General features: G+C 45.8%; 1 protein-coding gene across 1 annotated transcript in view; it reads right to left on the bottom strand.

Annotated features, from left to right (window-relative positions):
* LOC111223739 (glutamate receptor ionotropic, NMDA 2B-like) overlaps window positions 1-18,920 on the bottom strand; it is a 77,199-nt gene that overhangs the window by 31,696 nt on the left and 26,583 nt on the right. The window contains exons 2-4 of the mRNA XM_022748000.1: window positions 10,439-10,582; window positions 9,817-10,087; window positions 3,392-3,584 (exon numbers count right to left, since the gene is read on the bottom strand). Of these exons, the coding sequence (XP_022603721.1) occupies window positions 3,392-3,584; window positions 9,817-10,087; window positions 10,439-10,582 (608 nt within the window). The remainder of the gene's footprint in view (window positions 1-3,391; window positions 3,585-9,816; window positions 10,088-10,438; window positions 10,583-18,920) is intronic.

The following is an 18,920-nucleotide window of genomic DNA, read 5'->3' as shown; positions in this document are numbered from 1 at the left end:
AGCTCAATTGACTGTAAATAATGTATGATTTGATTAATAAAATACATCCACATAATGAGTCAACACAATTAAGAGTGCATGAAAACTAGTTAGCAAGCGAGCTGACGAGTTGAAACAGATAGCTAACTGTAACAGATCAATGGCTGAAATATTTAGCAGTTGAAAGAGATAACAAAAAGTGACGGATGAATTATTAAAACAGCTAAAAAAAAAATAAAAGAATAAATAACTGAAATAGCCAAGTTGAGCTGCAACGAAGCAGCGGCTCAAAACACAACTTTTATGTTACATGATGTCTTTTATGTTATTAGGAGAAGTGTAAAAATATTTCTACACGAATGACGTATGAACAGGTGCGGGAGGGGGCAGAGCACCAGTTACTTTATGGAGCGTCCCTCTCCTGCATGTGAGGCGGGGTATCTCTGGGCTTTTGCTGTGTCTGAAACGAGATACTTCAGTCACTACACTCACATGTAAACTCACTGCTGCAGTGCGTGAATTTCAGCAGGGTTGTGTTCTCCCAAAAAAAAAATCAAACACCGCCATCACCGGAAATGACGATTGCAACATGTGACCATGTTTTTCTTTCCTGCGCGTCTGTGCTGACGGCATCTCCTCCTTCCCTGGTGGCTGTTTTCACAAGTTTGAAAACACGTTGTTGGTCCCTTCCCTTCCACTACGCAGCCAACATGGCGACCGTTGAGGGTGAGAAGTGTCCATCATCACCACCCGGGTACTTACAGCTCCCTGCATGTTGCTGCACTTCTCAATGTGAACACACTCCTGCGCTGGAAACACAGCATTTGTTCTTCAGTAATAAATTCCTTGAAAAGGTTTATTTACAAATTTACAAAATGGTGTTTGAATTCTTTGGAGCGTGACAGTCGGTCTACGGGTTTCCCACCCAACGAGAGAGCTTTCTGATCGAGTGGCTTCCCTTTCTACCTGCTGCTACTCGCGTCCATTCATCCACTGATTCACTTAGTGGAGAACCAACCAAGGCGGCAGGTCCTCCATCCATCCATCTATCCATCCATCCATCCATCCATCCATCCATCCATCCATCCATCCATCCATCCATCCATCCGTCCATCCAACCAAGCAGCCGGCAAGCCAGGCAACCAGCCATTCATTCAGTTGTCTAGTATATAGACTGTAGGCCAAATGCTAATCTCTTGATTGAGCACCTGAAGACAAAGGTTATCACCGAACAAATTTAGTTAAGGCAGTGAGGGGCGAAGGATCTTAGCAGCGCTCGCAACTGATCTAATCAACAACACAGCTAAGTTGATTATAAAACTGCAGGTCTGGAGCGCAGACAATGGTTGGGGAGGAGCAGAACAGTGGAGAAGAGAGGGAAAACCAGCAGAGGAGGAGGAAGAGGAGAGGAAGAGGAGAGGAGGAGAAGGTGTGAGCAGATAAAACAGAGCAGAGCAGCGCTCGACAAAAGAAAATAAAGTGGAACAAAGCAGAGAAGAGGAGAGCAGATGTATGAAAGGGGCAGAACAAAGGAGAAGACCACGGGGCAGGAGAGGACGGAGTCGAGAGAGAAGAGCAGAGAGCAGCACAGGACCACAGCGGAGCAGAGCACAGCGAGGCAACACATGAACAGAGCGGGGGAATTGCATTCTGGGGCAACGGCAGCTGCCATAAACTCCACTCTTATCTCAAAGCAGGAAGCAGCGGTGAAACAAAACGAAGTGAAGCTTCAGGAAGGAGTGAAGCGGCAGACAGGGGTTGAAATGACATCTAAAGAGTTTACTGGAACGGACAACAAAAGCTTTGCTGCTTTAGCGCAGGATGCAGTTAAGTGTGAAGCATGAGCAGAACATTTCTCCACGTCCCTCATGCACAGCACAATCCAAAAAAAAAGAAGAAAAAGGTGTGTGTGCTTGTGTGTTTCTACAGTGGCGCTCCTGCAAAGTGTGAATGTGAAAACTAGCATTTCAGAAAGCGGAATGAGCAGAGGCTTTGTGTCAGTATTAGTAAAAATATGCGTCATACTGTGTGTGTGTGTGTGTGTGTGTGTGTGTGTGTGTGTGTGTGTGTGTGTGTGTGTGTGTAATTGAGCCTCACATTAGCCACCATGCAGTTGCTTTTGTACCAAACCATGAGTAGGAAACAAGATTGATCGACAGCAGCAACTAGAGCCGTATCCTGAAAGATGACTGACAATCTCCTTAGCACACACACACACACACAAACTGTACTGCACCTAAACACACACACATCTGGCCCTCACTGATGTCACTCTTTAGCACAACAAAAACACACACAAACACAAACACACACACACACACACTAGACAAACAAGGGCTGAAACTGCCCCTGAGTATAACACTGTGCTGAGCTCTGGAGCGCAGCACGACAGGGGCCAGTGTTCGCCGACTCAAACGCCATTGGGACCAATTAGGTAGCGCGCAGAGCAAAGCGCCACCGAACGCCGCGCTTCACCACCAGTTCAAAAGGCCTGCTGCTGAGACGGACAGCTGGGGGGGTGGGGTTGGATTTTCCTGAGGAAGGGGCATGTGAAGGGGGGGGGGGGGGGGGGGGGGGGTTGATCACAGTATGCAGGGGGATGAAGGTGCATGTGTACGGGTGTGTGTTTTTTACACGCGTGTTCCGGCATCTGCTGCGTCCGTGGTTGTGCTGATCTACGGCGGAACGAGCTCCACCTGAACCTGTGCGCTTTTTGAAGCTGCTGTGTGTAGCATTTTAATATCCATAAATCATTGCCACATTAATTTGGAGACATTAGTGTAATTGCAAATAAATGACGGTAAACAAACGAGACCACTGCTGAGACACACGGCCTCTGCACTGTATTTTATATTGTGCACCACAGAGTTAGTTTCCATTGAGCTTGTGCAAAAAGTAAGTTGTTTTACTTGTTTTACTGCACACGATGTTCCTGCAGTGACTTTCTCACAGTGACATACTTTGCACAATTAACTGTCAACAAACACCAAACCAGTAATGGTTTGTCAGTCGGGTTTTTAAAGGCTCTTAAAAAATGCAGCCTTTTTTGAAAGAGCATTTAGGATGCAGAGTGCAAATGACATTATTGTGTTGCATTATGGGAAATGTAGGCTCCAGCATTTTTTGGAGCTCAATCCCTACTAGAAATCAAAATGTCAGGATATACAGTATCTGCCCCTGCACCCACAATGCAATGCCACTGTAATGTGTGAATAAGACGGGACACACTGCTAATCACTGGACACAGTTCTTGGTTCGCTGATTACCAGTTGTCCATCATGCGTCTATCCAGTCGTATTCTACTGTAGCATAAAATGTGCGAGGCTCTGTCACGTCACCATTTCTTTAAACATTTACGTGTTTACGCTCCTCGTACATTAAACCACACAATCCGGCCCCCACCACCACTCACCTGAGCACTTCGTTGGGGTTGCCTGAGATGGGGGTCTTCTTGTCAGGAGCTCCGTGGCACTCAGACTTGAGCAGGGTGTGAGGTCCGCGGTCCATCATCATGGTGGAGGTGGCCATAGTGATGATCGCCACGCCGTCGCGGACGCGGGCCTCTAAGCCGTAGTCCCACTCGTCGTAGGACACGGAGAGCAGGCCTGGGTGGAGAGGCAGAGAGGAGGAAAGAGAAAGATCAGAGGATACGTGGGAAGAGGAAAGAGGGGGAAAAGAGACGGCGAGGTAGAAGGTGGCGGAGAGAGGTAAGTAGGGAAGGATTTGGGAATGTGCGGTAACTAAAGCATGAGAGTGAGAGAGGTGAATGTGATTATGCGGGGAAGAGTGAAGCGACAGAGAGACAAAGGAGACAGATGGAGAAAAGTGAAGCAGGAAGAGATAGGGATAATTCTGTGAGGGTATACAGCGTGAACATGTTTTGAACACACTCCAAGAGAGAGAGAGACAGAGAGAGACAGAGCACTCACTACGTGATGACTCAGAGAGCAGATGAAAAGCACTCCCACCCTGCTTGACTAAGCGTCTATCACCTCGCTGTGTTTGTCCATCTGTCTGTCTAAAGCCCTGTCTGTCTCTGTTTGTTGGCCTTTGCACTGTCTGTATGTCTGTTTATCTGTCCTTCTGTCTGCCTGTGTCCTGTTCTCTTTTGACAGTCTGTCTGTTTGTGAACATTCATTTGTGTGTGTGTGTGTGTGTGTGTGTCTCCATGCCCATCTCTTTAACCTTCCAACTTCAACTGTTTGCCAGGATGCCCGTCTTCCCTCCGCACTTCTGCCCCTTTCTGCTGACGACCGTCGTGGAGCGAGAAGCGAGTAGATCGAGGATATTTCAAGTATTTCCAAAGCTGGGGACGGCGGCACTCGACCTTCACAGTTTGGTCTGCTCAGATTCACACAAACATTAATGACACTAATTTATCAGTGTGGACCCTGGAGACATAACTTATTTTATCAATGTGTTTTTTTTATTCTTTTAAAAACACATGGAAACACTGAGTATAGTTGATTTACAATGAAAATTAGACCAATTATGCATCTGCTCAAACAGAGCTGACATTTTGATAATGAGTTTCACTGATATTAAACTGCCGTTATTGATAACATGATTAACTCGTGACAAACAGTCACCGTTAATTGATGACACAGTGCACGCTGTCCAGCACTGAGCCCAGTGTGTTCAATCTCTTTTTAATGACTAGTCATTTAGTTCTCCCGTCCACCACTGTCAGGATTTTATCAGGTTAGCACTAACAGGTGAGATTGTTACGGGGCTTCGGCTCACAAAGGGAATTTTTGTGGATCCATTTCAGATCTTCTTTCATTTATTTCTATTTTCTATTATTCTATTTCTTTCATTATTTAGGAGAATCATTTGTGCACCTTTGGTTTGAGAGATAGGTCCTTATTGGACTGCGTCTAACTACGTATAGCGGGTCTCGACCACCCAAATAATCACAAACCTGCACTTGGGAGACGAGCACGTCCCGTCGAGCATCTAGACGCTCATTACCTTCCTCAAGGTTCATGTGAGCTCTTAAGAAAGAAAGGAGTGTTGCTCATTTATTTTTCTCCAGACACTTCAGCAGTTATGTTCAAGCAAATAAACATGTTATTCTCTAACTTTATCCTACAACACACTAACAAAGCTGCTTCTTTATTTACATGGCTTCTAAACGGATCATCAGCTGGTGAGGATGCCGACTCTTTGCATGGCACATGAAGCTTTAGCCTCAGTCTTTTAGCATTATTAAATGAAGGTAGCCATTATGCACATATTTAAAACTCTTTTACTGGTTTCTCAGTTTAAAATAAATCGTCTGAAAATATTAAATTGTCAGCTGGAGACTGATTTTTCAACCGACTGACAGAGCTGGCTCGATAAAGCTGATCAAATCTGCTAGCGACAGTCCACGGAAAGGAGAAGCCAGCTTTTGTTTCCTTTTGTGTAAAATCCAAGTCCCATCGTCAATTTAACACAGAAACCTCGATCAACCCGGTCTTATCTAAAACACAGCTTCAGCTGCCCTTCTGACTTTTGAAAACGGCCAATAACTGGTCTTTCTTTCAGGTCACACGGCTCTCAGTGAAGCACGCCCTGCGTTCAAGTCAATTTATCAGGCTATCTGTCTCTCTGTCTGCCTTTTAATCCGTCCCTCTCTCTCTGTCCATCAGTTGTTCTGCATCTATCTGACAGCGTATGACCACATGTCAGCCACTCCACTACCATGTCAGTGGGCAGAAATAGACAGGCGGCCTGGCAACCTGCCTTCCTCGCGGGGCCTCAGCGCTGACAGCTCCGGCCCACCAGGACCACATCTAATGTCACACACTGTTGACACTTTCTCAACACTCACTCACTCACTCACTCACTCACTCACTCCCATCGCTCATTCCTTTTTACACATATCACTTTTATTATTTTAGGGGAAGGGTAAGACGTGTGTGTGTGTGTGTGTGTTGGCAGCATGTATGCGCTGCGGATGCCCATGTTCGTTGTGGTGTATTCTTTTCTACATGTTGATGTTAATATTCATACATCTCTCAGGACATGTTTAAATGTCATAACACAGACATGTCAACTGGCGATGTTATAGCTGAGCAGCTGTAAAGGTTGTTTTCTTTCTGGCTGTGGTCTCTGTTTAAAGGCAAAGGCTGTGTCGCTGTCACAGATACGCACACACGAAAACAAAAAAACTCAAACACCGTTTCCACACGCAGGCTGACTGATTGGAGATCGTAATAGCGGAACTACCGTATCACCGGGTATTTTTGGAAACAGCTTATTATTGTCAGTGATGTCAGATTGGGTGGTTACGTTAGCACGGTCTGTGCAGCAGGAGTGAGTAACTCAGATCAGGAAGAATAGAGACAGAAAGGCTGTTAGTAAAAGAGAGGGAGAGAGAGAGAGAGAGAGAGAGAGAGAGAGAGAGAGGACTGAAAGGGGAGGAGGAGGAAAAAGAGGGACAGAATGAGCAGGGAGAGAAACTGACAGACACAAGGATATGGAAGGAAAAAAGAAAAAATTGAAGGGAGCAAACAGTTGGACGGGAGTCAGAGGACGCTGAGATTTAGTGAGACAGAAAACATGGTGAACAACAGTATGAAATAAGGAGGAAAGGGAAGGAAGAAGGAGGGTGGGAGGAGAAATGGTTCCCCAGAGCGCCACTTAAGGAAGGCATCAGTGGAATTACCCAGGAGAATTGGAGGCTCTTCATCACACATGGTGCAAATTATTAAGTGTGCCTAGTAAGCAAATTAGCCCCACAGCCAGCGTGCACCTTCTGCTGAACCCTGAACCGCTGCATTCACCCAGAGCACACACCACCACAGCATCAGTCACATGCTGTGCCACGGTGTCGTCGGGCTCCGCGGAGGTTCAGAAGTTGGTGCAGCTGACTGCAGCTACAGGCTTCATGTGGCTTTTCTGATGTTGAGGTTGAAACGCAGAGATAAGGCTCGGTTGAATGACTGAGTTCTGCAGCTGAATGACTGATGTCTACAAATATCTTGCTGGTGTATTTCTCTTGCAGCGTACAATCTTAATTCTGGTTAATTCGGGCCAGTGTTCTTTTAAAATCTATTGTGTGGCAAAACAAATGCACTCGTTGCTATTGTCAGGATATTAATGCTTCCGCAACAGCACGACTAAAACACAATTTCAAAAGGCAATAATGAACGTCTTTCAGATGCTTTGTGAGGCTGCTCTCAGTGCAGGTTTTTACAGACTGTCGCTGCTGAAGCCGTGAAGTAAAATCCTTCCGTCATGTTCGTCTCTTTGGCAGAGGGCAGCATTGACAAGCACAGATCCTGCAGCAGCAGCAGTGCTGTGAGCAGAAGCTCAGCCATCTGCATACTGACTTAGGCTGTATGCACATTTCAACATCCAAACTATAATATGATTTCGATGTTTCCCGCCAGTGCAGTAAATTACAGTAAATATATGTCAATAAGTACATCAGGTACCAAACTGTGTCATCATTTAAACTGACACAAAATATAAATCATCTGCTGTATTAAATCTCCACCATTTTGTTGTTTAAGTCAGACTATAAGGACTACCATGAGTGTCATGTATATTTGCAAATCCTGCATCCTATTCATCACGCATTAAATGAGTGGCTGACATTTAACCTACTATCTGTCATTATGTCCCGTACGATTAATCCCATGATAATTCAATGCTAACTCAAAGAGGTTCGTGTGTGTCCATCAACGCAGCCACTCCAGCAGCTCCACTCTGTAATCATTCAGGCAGTACACGAGCTAGTCACGATTATCTCCGTGGCAACATAAATCAAGAGGGGAGTTGTTGTGTGTGATTTACATAACTGATATGGTGATATATCAAACTTTATAGAGTGGAACCCTAATTTGGAAACGGGCAAACTGAAGAAAAACACACGCACACACACACACACACACACACTCACAAAGAGTTTTGTTCAGTCTGTCCTACATGTAAACACTCGCCTCCCACCGTATGAGGTACACACAAAAGCACAAACACACAACCCATTTGATTACACTCAACCATTATTTTCTCATGCAAATTAAACCGTGACCCACTCGCACATTTCACACACAAACGCACATCGACATTACACACAAAGGCATACAAAAAACACACCCGTAGGCACACACACACACACACACACACTCACTCATAGGAGCACACCTAACTCCAATTTAGAGTAAATCATCCATGGATGCCAATAAGGGAGCAGAGGTAAAAAAAAAAAAAAGTTTGAGTTACGGTGCTTGAACAGCACAACGATCTCAGGTTCGGCCGGGCGACCGTTTCCCAGAAACTGCTGAGGACAGGCAGCGGTGTAATATCTCGCCTTCGCTGTAAATCAACAAGCCAAACACCGACAAATTATCAAGCTCATGTGTCCGGGGTAAATATACTACCCGCTCCACGGTTTATTCTCCTACAGAGAGTAAAACAGAACGAAGTCGGAGAAGGTTCCATTAGTTCTCACGGTGGCCACATCAGCGGCAGTTAAAGGTTTGATTCCCACTGTGAGCTGGCCTTTCTAAAAGTGTCCGTCCACCCCCAGGTGCTGGAAGTCGTGTTACATGAGGCAGTCTGACAGCTGTGCCTGACAGATTTGCGTGAGCAGGTTGAGTGGTTTATGTACCCCAACTTAGATGTCACTTTGGTTCCACGTTTGACCTTCAAAGGTTAGAATGACCTCCAGTGGTGTTGTGGGGGGGTGGGTGGGGAGGGTGGGAGGGGAATGCGCCCTCACTTCTTATTAGGAAAGGTCAGTTTGTTTTTGGTTTTGTTTTTTTTGTCTCGCAGGAAAAATACAAATCAAAATAACATCTGAAAGGCTCGGGGTTCCTTCTGCGGCGGCAGGTTAGCCGAGCGTGAGACGACGAATACTGCAAACGGACACAGACACATCTTCACTGAAGGTACAAGCCTTTGTCTTTGCTTAGCATCTTAGCGTTTTAGCATTTTAGCCTTGGTCTGTATTAACAGCCATACATTCACAGTTCAGCATTGCATCATTTTTATGGAGAGTATGTCGTAAAGCTATTGTAGTGTACAGCAGGCTGCTATCACCACATGATCAAGGCAAGAGCACCACAACAACAACAACAACAACAACAACAACAACAACAGCAACAACAAGACACTGCTGCTCCTGAGCCAAGTGTTTTCTAGCATTTCAACCACAACTTCCAGCCTCAGTGATGGAATAAAAATGTTTGTTAGCTTTTAAGCTCGTGGCAGAGTCATTTGACAGAATAAGTTCCAGTTAGAAGCTTTTTGCAGAACTTTTTAATTGCATCTCACAGTCGTCCTTAGCTGATGATGAAAGAAGATTATGAAATAAGACCATAACACTCAGGGTTTTTGCTTTCATAAAGTGAGACAATGAAATGCTTGAAAGAAGAAAAGCCACATTCTTAACCCTCGTCAGGAGGGTTTGCTGCCACAGCCTCACTTGGTCTGGTGTGACTCGTAGCTTATGATGGGTAATGTTAGCCAATGTTAGGCTAATGTTAACTAGCTAATGTAAAATTGTCTAACATTAGAAAGAATCATTTTGCTGACTGTATGACTTCTGCTACTGCTGCACTACTTTTCAGCATTTAATATTATCTCCTAGTAAAGCGCTGGGGAGACAAAGGTTAGGGATTCGACTCAGACTGACGGCACCTATGTAGAAAATGCGCGCATTCATGACGCTTTTAATGCACTTTGGATAAACATGAACCAAACGCTGCATGTAATGTGATTGCTGTACTTACAAAGGGCTTAGGATTTGAGCTCAAGGCAAGCAAACATCTTTCCACATTGAGGTTATTCCACATAAAAATGAAGCGCAATTTTAGTTTTCCAAACACGAACATGACCTCCTACCTGTGGGGAACTCCGCGGGCACGACATCGGTGTCTCCAGCTACCAGCGAGGGCACTATCCACGTGTAGCCGTAGCCAGTGATCCCAACAGAGTGGGCCACCTCGAAGATGGTGTTGGCCTCCTCTTTTGTGCAGTAGAGAAGGATGACAGGACTCTGGAGCTTCTTCAGCTGGTTCTGGATCTTCGAATCTCCGTCATCAACGGACATGTCAAGTAGTAAAACTTCTTCCAGTTCCCAGCCCACAAAGCTGTTCTCGATGGTGCTACGGACCTGAATGGGACAGAAGAAAATTGAAGGTTGTGTCATGGATTCTCCTACAATTTCTTTTGAGACTTGTACTTTTCATCAATTTAATCTGACACTTGTTCCATAGTAACTTTTGCATTAATGTAAGAGCTGCTGAATTAAGCATCACTGGGATTATTAGAGGGTGCAGAGGTCCGGTGGTTGGGTCCACACCGACCCCAAGCTTGTTTCTAATTAGCATCATATGTTAAAAAAAAAATCATGTTCATTTTTAGGGCTGAAATATTTCTATTGTGACACAAAGAGATTGAAGGTTATTCATATTGTGGTCTGCGCCATCTTCCCTCGCATGTCGTCTCAGCTGAGCACGGTTACCTTGGTGACAAAGTCCTGGTAACCCGGGTAGTAGGTGGTGACGATGGAGAAGATGTACCAGTCGTATTCCTCCATGATGTTCAGCATGACCGAAGCCTGCTGCTCGATGGAGGGGCCGAACTGAAAGAACATGGAGTTGTCATCCTGGAAATGACACACGCACACGCACACACACACACACACACACACACACACACACACAGAGGGACATAGGTGCAGAGTGTAAATGGCCTGGACTTTAATTTAGTTGGCTTCACACACAGAGGAGAACAGCTACTACTTAAAGGACAGCGGTGGTTTTGTAACATTATTGGTGGGAACATTAATTTAGCTGCTTTTATTCTCTCGCTCACAGAGGAGAAAGGCGAGGGGACACCAGTGGGCTTGTAATGATACTGGTCAGGAGTTTCATTAGTTGCCTTTATGACTCCTTTAATGAGTTTGTACACGTGGGTGTCTGGAGCAAAATCTGGACACTCGAAAAGCTGCTGTCCTCAATCTCATCGATCATTTTCATCGTCAGTTTGTTTTATTACAGCCGCGTTAGAACAAATGTGATTTCAATGTAACCTGCAAGGCGCTAGATATTAAGATGTGCTAGGAGCGGCTCACACCCACCCTGAGCACACTGCACGTAAAACATTCACTAAGTCCCTTCCCTTGGCAGGGCTCAATCTAAATATGGGAGATACAGAACGTACAGTAAACCAAAGAGCGGTACAGTCAGGGACAGACACTCCAATAAACATCGCTCACACGCTGATATCCAAGCCGGCCACTCGCCACCAGTGTTGAAAAGGAATATTGAGCCGGACAGAAGAAGAGGAGGAGGTGAGAAATGCAAGTCTAGACGAGACTCTGCAGTTCTGCGACATGTGCTCGTTATTGTCCGTGTGTGTGAGTCACTCTATGAGACACAATGTACAGTAGCATATTTATGTTCTTGGATATTCTTGCTCCTGATTTATATGAATGAGCCTCATTTTTTTTCTTGTGTTGGATTGTGGATTGTATGTGAGTAAAATCAGTTGTAGCTGACAGCCAGGCCTGGCAGGCAGGCAGGCAGGGTGTTGAAATCTCTCTGGCTTCTTAGGGCTCTCTCAGTGCTTCACTCAACATCAAAGGCTAACCTGCCCCTCCCAGGGGATGCACACGGGTTGATCCGTTACCTTGTTTCTGCATTAATGAGATCAGGGCTATACCGTCGAGGTGGCACGCCAAGAGGCACAACGCGCATGTGAAACACTTGCCGAAACGCTCTCGCAAATAATGAGTGTAATGTGCCGCATCCTTGAGGTTGGAAACGTGTCATTATCCCGTGTTTTACGCGGAATATAAAAACGTGCAGTGTGTGCACCTCATGCTGAATTCAATGCAGGAGCTGTGTTTCAAAAAAAAAAAAAAAAAAACAACAACAACCATGAAATAATGATGCACGCACTGATGTTGTATTCGTGTTTCTCAGCTGACTTGAAACCATTTGTTCCTCAGCTTTCTATCTCTTCTCTGCCTCTTCCTCTCTCATCCTTCATCCATCTCTATCCATCTCTTCTCCCGCTCTGTCGTCCCATTTATACCAGTGGAATTACTGCCAGGGCACAGTTATAATTGAATTTCCAGACTCGCACACTCCCATTCCCCCCTTTATCCTCGAGACAGACCCCCCTCCCCCAATTTCCTCTGGCTTTCTCTCTCTATCTCCCTCTCTTCTTCTTAAGAGCAGTATTAATGTACTGTCCAACGCACTCATTCAGAGTGCCAGAGGTCTGCAGAATTTTCATTAGCCTTTGAGAGAAATACATGCTAAAAGAAGTTGCAAGACGGACGCAGGAGCAGGACAAGAGGGAGGGAGGGTGAGGGATATGGGAGTAAAAAAAAAAAAAATAGCTGGTGGGAGTGGGTTGAATGATAAGACAGCTTGAGTAAAATGAAGTGCTGCAAAACACCTCTCTTCATTTACAGCAACAATAATTAGGGTCTGGCTACATTACCACCTCTGTTGGCACAAGGTGATCGATTAGTGAGTATTAAAATTCCCAGAGGGGGCAGCGGGGCCAGCGAGTCAGTCAGCCAGATGCAGGAAGCCGGGCCAGCAAGGCTTTGAATATGCTCGGGAGCCGGTCACTGTCGTCTCTGTGGATCCACGGCTGACGTCAGCGCTGGCTACTGTACAGAGACAACAATACACTACAACACACAATACAGCGGGATGAGCGGATGGTGGAGACCAGTGGGGGGAGAGAGAGAGAGAGAGAGATGGCGAGATGTAGAAAAAGAGCAGATAAAAGAGTGGAAGAGAGAGCAGATAAGAGAAAAGAGAGAAACAGAGGGAAACTAAAGGGAGAGAAAGGAATTAAGCAAGCGAGAATAAAGGATAGAGATGTACAAACAGCAGCGAGGATGTAGCCGAGATTTGAAGCCTCCGGAGGGACAGAGGCAGAGGACAATGTGGTGACAATGGGATGAATGGAGAGGAAGAGGGCAGGCTGGCAGACGGCTGTGATCCTGTATGGAGCGAGTGAGCAGTGAAGGGGCAGGAAGCCAGGAGTCAGTGAAGGAGCAGGCAGAACCGAAGTGTGTGTGTGTGTGTGTGTGTGTGTGTGTGTGTGTCAGGCAGTCAGCCAGCCAGCCATTTAGGCAGGAGGAGGCTAAGCCTGAGTTGTTCAACCACAGAGGACTGCTGCTGTCAGAGAGAGGAAGCGAGAGACAGGGACACGCGTGTGCCCTCCTCTACGTGAAGCGTGTGTCTGTCTGTGTGTGTGTGTGTTTGTGTGTGTGTGTGTGTGTGTGTGTTAGTGTCTGATAGAGACGTATCAGGTATGTATGTGTCAGTTTATGTGTGTATCAATGAATATGTGTGAGTTTGTGCCTCTAATTGTATCTGTGTGTGTCTGGAGGTGCGTATTTGTGTAGAATTGGCCTCAATAAGGCTCTCTGTTACATATATACAGTGTGTGTGTGTGTGTGTGTGTGTGTGTAGTTCATGGTTGGCAGGCCTTGGTCTGCCAGAGTTGCCTGTTCTGCCCCAGAGCCTCCAAATGAGTGCACTCACACACTCTTGGAGCAGTTATTTGACTTGGAGGGGAGAGAGAGTCAATAACTCAGGTATTTCAATTACACAGACAGGGGCACATCAGTGACTGCAAAAGAAATAGACCCACTTCCAATCTTGTTCTGGAATATGCACACACACACACACACACACACACACACACACACACACGTAGCAGCATTGAAAACCCATCCTCAACAAGAACACTCACACACTCACAATACAAAACACCAAATGACAAATCAACACCGCAATCACACACTTATACTGGGGTGTTGCTTTAGACACACACACACACACACACACACACACACACACACATCAAACTCAAACAGTAAACCAGAACATGGAGATACTGAAGTAACACAAACACATTTGCACTTCTATTCGCTGCGTTCTGTTCAAACTGAGTTCAGACGTAACCACGACAACAAGTCACGACAACATCACCATAAAACGATATATATCAGTACACTGGGCCGTGCTTTTTAGCTGCAGAAGTGTGTGTTTTCACCATGACAGACATACGCTGCTGAAAAATGTTTAAAAGCTCAGTCACTTATATCAAATAACACAGAATACGTGACCGGGATTGGCTGTGCACGTGCTGTTACTTTAAGATAACACACTGTACGTATTGTTCGTGTCAGCTGGTGCAGTGCTGGGCTGCAGCTCAGTGGTAAATTCAAACAGCACATTTTTCCAACCCAATAAAATACACATATTATCATTATTATGAAAGTTAACTTGAGTCCTCAGTTAGATGTTTGTTACTGATGTAATGGAGCGCTCTGATATGAATATTTATTGATGAGTTTGTAGTGATTTGTAAAGATTTTCATTGTTTACTACTTTTTGCCTCTCCTGGTTTAATGGAGACAATAATGGGAATAAGTTTTCTGGTTTAAATATGTTAACCCTTGAAATTTAATGGGTTTTCTAGATGCACAAACACATTCTCACAGGTGCACTTGGTTCTAAAGAAACCAAGAGTCCGAGTCCTGTGTTGCACAATGGTGCATGTGAATGGATCCAAGCATCCTCAGTATCCGCTCTAATTACATACGTCATCATCACCACACCAAGAAATACTGTAGGTAAAGAAAAATCATTCCTATTAAATAAATGATATTTTGGAATTTGATTCACAGATTATTAAATTGTTTATGAAATGGAAATCATATCACACGGTTGGACACAGATTGTTTTATTGTGGGTGCAGGAGGTGAAAACAGGACTTTCAGTATTTTCTAGAAATTAGTCTTTGAAGCATGAGTGAATTATTTTTGGTGTTAGTTTATATGTCTTTGGGAAAGGAAAAAAACAACTTGATATATGTGTTATTTTATAATAAATGCATGGTTTACCTGTCCTCACACAGTCATATAAAACACAAGAAGTACAACAGATAGTATGTGAGAATGTGGGAAAAAAAAGGGCTTACATCCTAATTAGCCTGTGTAAAAGCACTAGGCTGCCATTCCCTCAGCAATAATATTGATTTCAAGGCATTTTAACAAACATTAAGTGTATACCATGTTGGTATGGTTTTTTTTATTTCTTTGCGAGGAAGCAGCGATGAGTAAAAGACAGAGAGGAAGAATGTGAGTGGAAGAAAGACAAAGACGAAGATAGAAAGGTAGAGCGAGCCAGAGAGAGATGATGGTGTCTGTTGCTGGGAGGTTTTTGGCAATGCATATTTCTATCCTGCCTATAAAGGCTCCTTTGAACTTGAGCAGGGGGTGGGGTGGAGGGTGGGGGGGTGAGGGTGGGAGGTGAGGGTGGGGGTGGGGGTGCTGCTATTGACTGCTGCTGCACTGGCTGATGGAAAGAGAGGCCAGCCAGCGAGAGAGAGCGAGTGGGAGAGCGAGACAGAGGGAAAGAGGATGGATGGAGGGATGAAAAAGAGAGAGCAGGAGTGGGAGGTGAGGCGGGGAGGAAAGGGGGGGGGGGCAGCTGGCCTTCGCTTGAATATAGTGAATTTAAAAGACTGTGGGCAGGAGATATAAACTCACCACAGCCACAGGCATTTTCACACACACACACACACACACACACACACACACACACACACACACACACACACACTAGACATGGATGCAGGGATACACACACAAGTGCTGAAGTGTGTTCTTTTCTGATAAAGCCGGTGAGCACAAGCCGCCATCACCACGTGCACTGAAATTACGTATTGATGATGAGCCGTCCTCCCTGCTCCCCCCCCCTTCATTCCTCTCTGTCCCTTATTCGCACTCTCTCACTTCACACACACACACACACACACACACACTTATCTCTACCTCAATTAAACCTCCCCTCGCTCCCCATCTCTCTTTTTCCCTCCACGTCGCCTTTCTCGTGCCTCATCATCACATTTCTTATCATGGAAGCCTACTTATCTTTAATCAAACACATACAAGCTTAATTAGCCGGCACATTTGTCAGACCATCATCTAATTAACAGTGACCTTATTTTAAGTACTTTTTGAACCCTAATTAAAAAAAAAGCACAGGTCTTCATTAAAATATTTGACTAATTTTGACTCGACACGATTTTGAATTTCGCAATATGACGACACCGTCACGGCCGCCGTGCCCTTCCACGGATTTACAGGATGAAGAGACGGAAAACGAAACGACAGAAAAGAAACCGGAGGGGAACAAATTAAACTGGGCGAGAGACACGATGCGGGAGAGGGTGTTTTGTTTCACATCTTGACACAATCAGACAGTGTCTGAATGGAAGTTAATACCACTTAACACACACACACACACACACACACACACACACAGGCGCAGACACACCAAAGCACAGATCGTTTCTCTGTGGCCCATTTCTGCTCTAAGTTTAGCAGACGACCCACTGAGGGGCCTCTGCAGTCTGATGCTTTTCCTGCTGCTGCTCTTGTTTGTCCGCTGGTCCTTGTAGAGTGGTTATAGTTCTTTCTGTGTGTGTGTGCATGTGTTAATGTGTGTGTGTGCGTGTGTGAGTCTCATAGAGTTAGGCTAAGGAGACTAAATAGGGTGGCTTGAGGGAAGGGTGAGTCTACAAAATATATGAACATAGTCAAGCTTTTATATCTGTGTATTTGTCTCTGAAGATGTATAGCTTGGAGAGATACAGCATGTGATAAATAATGAGGTGGAGAGTGAGTGTTTATCTCTGTACAACAGAAGTTAGTAGCATATTGCGGATGAGCTGTGACATAGACCGGCTGAGACGTCCCCAGACATAGAAAACTCAGCGGAGACATGTCCACACTATTACACTTTCATTTTAAAACATCATTTTGAAATGAAAAGAATCTCCATCCACACTAACACCTGAAAACACATGTCACCTGACCGTTCACGTGCACTGGACATGCACGTGCCGGTGTAAAACAGGAAGCAGTTGCGTAGTTGCATAAAAACACGACAAACCAAATGAGGAACAGCGAAAAAGGCGGTTTGCACAAATTTGCCAACCTCACACAGCCAGGAAGTAGACAGGCCCATGCAGGTTACAACTCACAAGCTCGGTTTTAGCCGACGACCAACCAAAAGAGAATTCAGTCGGATGGGACTTTCTCTCAAACCTTCATCGAACATTAAAACCACCTGTTTTAGATGATAAGATGAAGCAACAGACGTAGAACGGAGTCACACTCATGTCGAAGGAAGCGGCGAACTATCAAACATCCGGTGTAAAGATGAAAATGACTTCTGAACGCAACCGATTCATGCACGGCCATAAGAATCTATCAAAGCTATCTCGTCAAACTAAAGCCTCCTAATTAGACAGACTGTCATTCATAATATTATAATGTTTGATTTTGGATCTTTGGAGCTTTAAGAACTCTGATGAACTGAGTTTTGAAATGTTCCTGAATGAGTCCCAGGAGCGGGAGGAGAGGAAGTGGGGACGGTGCAGACGCCGAGGTGCGGGAGGACCACGGAGAGTCCCAAGGCGGCTGTAAAGTGGTTTAGGGAGTCAGGGAGGTGAACATGCTTCTGTACAGACATCTTTCTTCCTGTCCCTTGGTACAAGCAGAGAGGAGGTGGGAGAAGGTGACGGCGGGTTGAGCGGGAGGGAAGTGAGACAGAGAGAGGAGGGAGGGAGGGAGATGGGGACAGTACGGTCCAGATGAAGGATGTTATTTATCCATTTATTCCCCGTCCACTCTCTCCGTCTGTCCTCTGCTATCTCTGCCTCTCCTGTCACATCTACTGATTTCAATCTCCTGCTCTGGCTTGCCCCTCAACTCTCCACTCTCTCCCCCTATCGTCCCCCGCTCTCTCCCTCCTTCGCTCCCTTCCACCCTCCTTCTCGCCGTCTTCCCTCCTCCCTCCTCTTCATTCTTTGACAGCCTGGATAACTTTTCCCTCCCCTCTCGTCTTAGCCTCCCCCTGCTACGTTCCTCTCCTCTGTCTTCCTCTGTTGCTCTCTTCCCTCCTTCCTCCCTCTCTCCATCTATCATGCATCCCAGGGTGCACCTGGGCTGCGCTGTCAGCTGTAGGCCCAGAGCCATCATCATGCTGGGGCTGTTTCTCACCACTTCACACTACGAAACTGAATTCTCTCTCTCTCTCTCTCTCTCTCTCTCACACACACACACACACACACGAATCCACTATAAGGGTCTCTTCACCTCACCCCCAATTTAACCCTTTCTCCACGAGACATCGGTGTGTGCTGCAGCAATGAAACAAGGGCAAAGGTCAACATTTACCCTTACGACTGTCTTCAGCCTGGAGAAGGGAGGGAAACATGCAACCACCTGATCTTCAGAGGGAGGAGAAAGAGCAAGGGGTGAGGAGGAGGAGGAGGAGGAGGAGGAGGGGGAGGGGGAGGAGAGTGAGAGGTGAACAGAGAGCAAAGGGAAAGAGAGTGAGAGTACAGTTGATATCTGCGTCTATGTTCTTTTCCTGGCAACACGATAAAGACTCACTCTCAGTCACTGTCAGTGCTGAGACCACCCTCTCTATCTCCGTTCTCCCTCCTCCTCCTCCTCCTCCTCCTCCTCCTCGTCCTCTCCAAACCCGTCCCTCCCAAAACCAAAGACTACTCCCTCCATCTCCCTCGTCTTTTTTATCTCCCTGCTGCTCTCTTCCCTCATCCTCTACATTTTACATGAACATTTCAGGCATTTAGCTGGCGCGCTCATCCACAGTGACTTAACGAGTACAACTGCAGAGTGAGCCTCAGGTCCTCCGTCTCCGGCACCTCAAGGAGCAGGGGTGCAGAGGTCAAGGCGGCGGCAGTGGCGGCGGCAGTGGCGGCGGCTCGATGACAGATGTAACAAATGTTCCGTATCAGTGGAATGATGAGAGGAGGAAATTACGAGGAGCCACGTGATAAAAAAGAAAACCGAGAGAGGTTTACGCGTTCGTACTTCTCTCGCCCCCGATTCACTCAGACCACCCTCTTCCTGTCTCTGCTTCCCCATC

This window comes from Seriola dumerili, unplaced genomic scaffold, assembly GCF_002260705.1.
Source record: "Seriola dumerili isolate Sdu_G_001 unplaced genomic scaffold, Sdu_1.0 BDQW01000113.1, whole genome shotgun sequence".
Classification (NCBI taxonomy): Eukaryota; Metazoa; Chordata; class Actinopteri; order Carangiformes; family Carangidae; genus Seriola; species Seriola dumerili.
The sequence above is the reverse complement of the archived record's forward strand: the minus strand, read 5'-3'. Positions and strand labels throughout refer to the sequence as shown.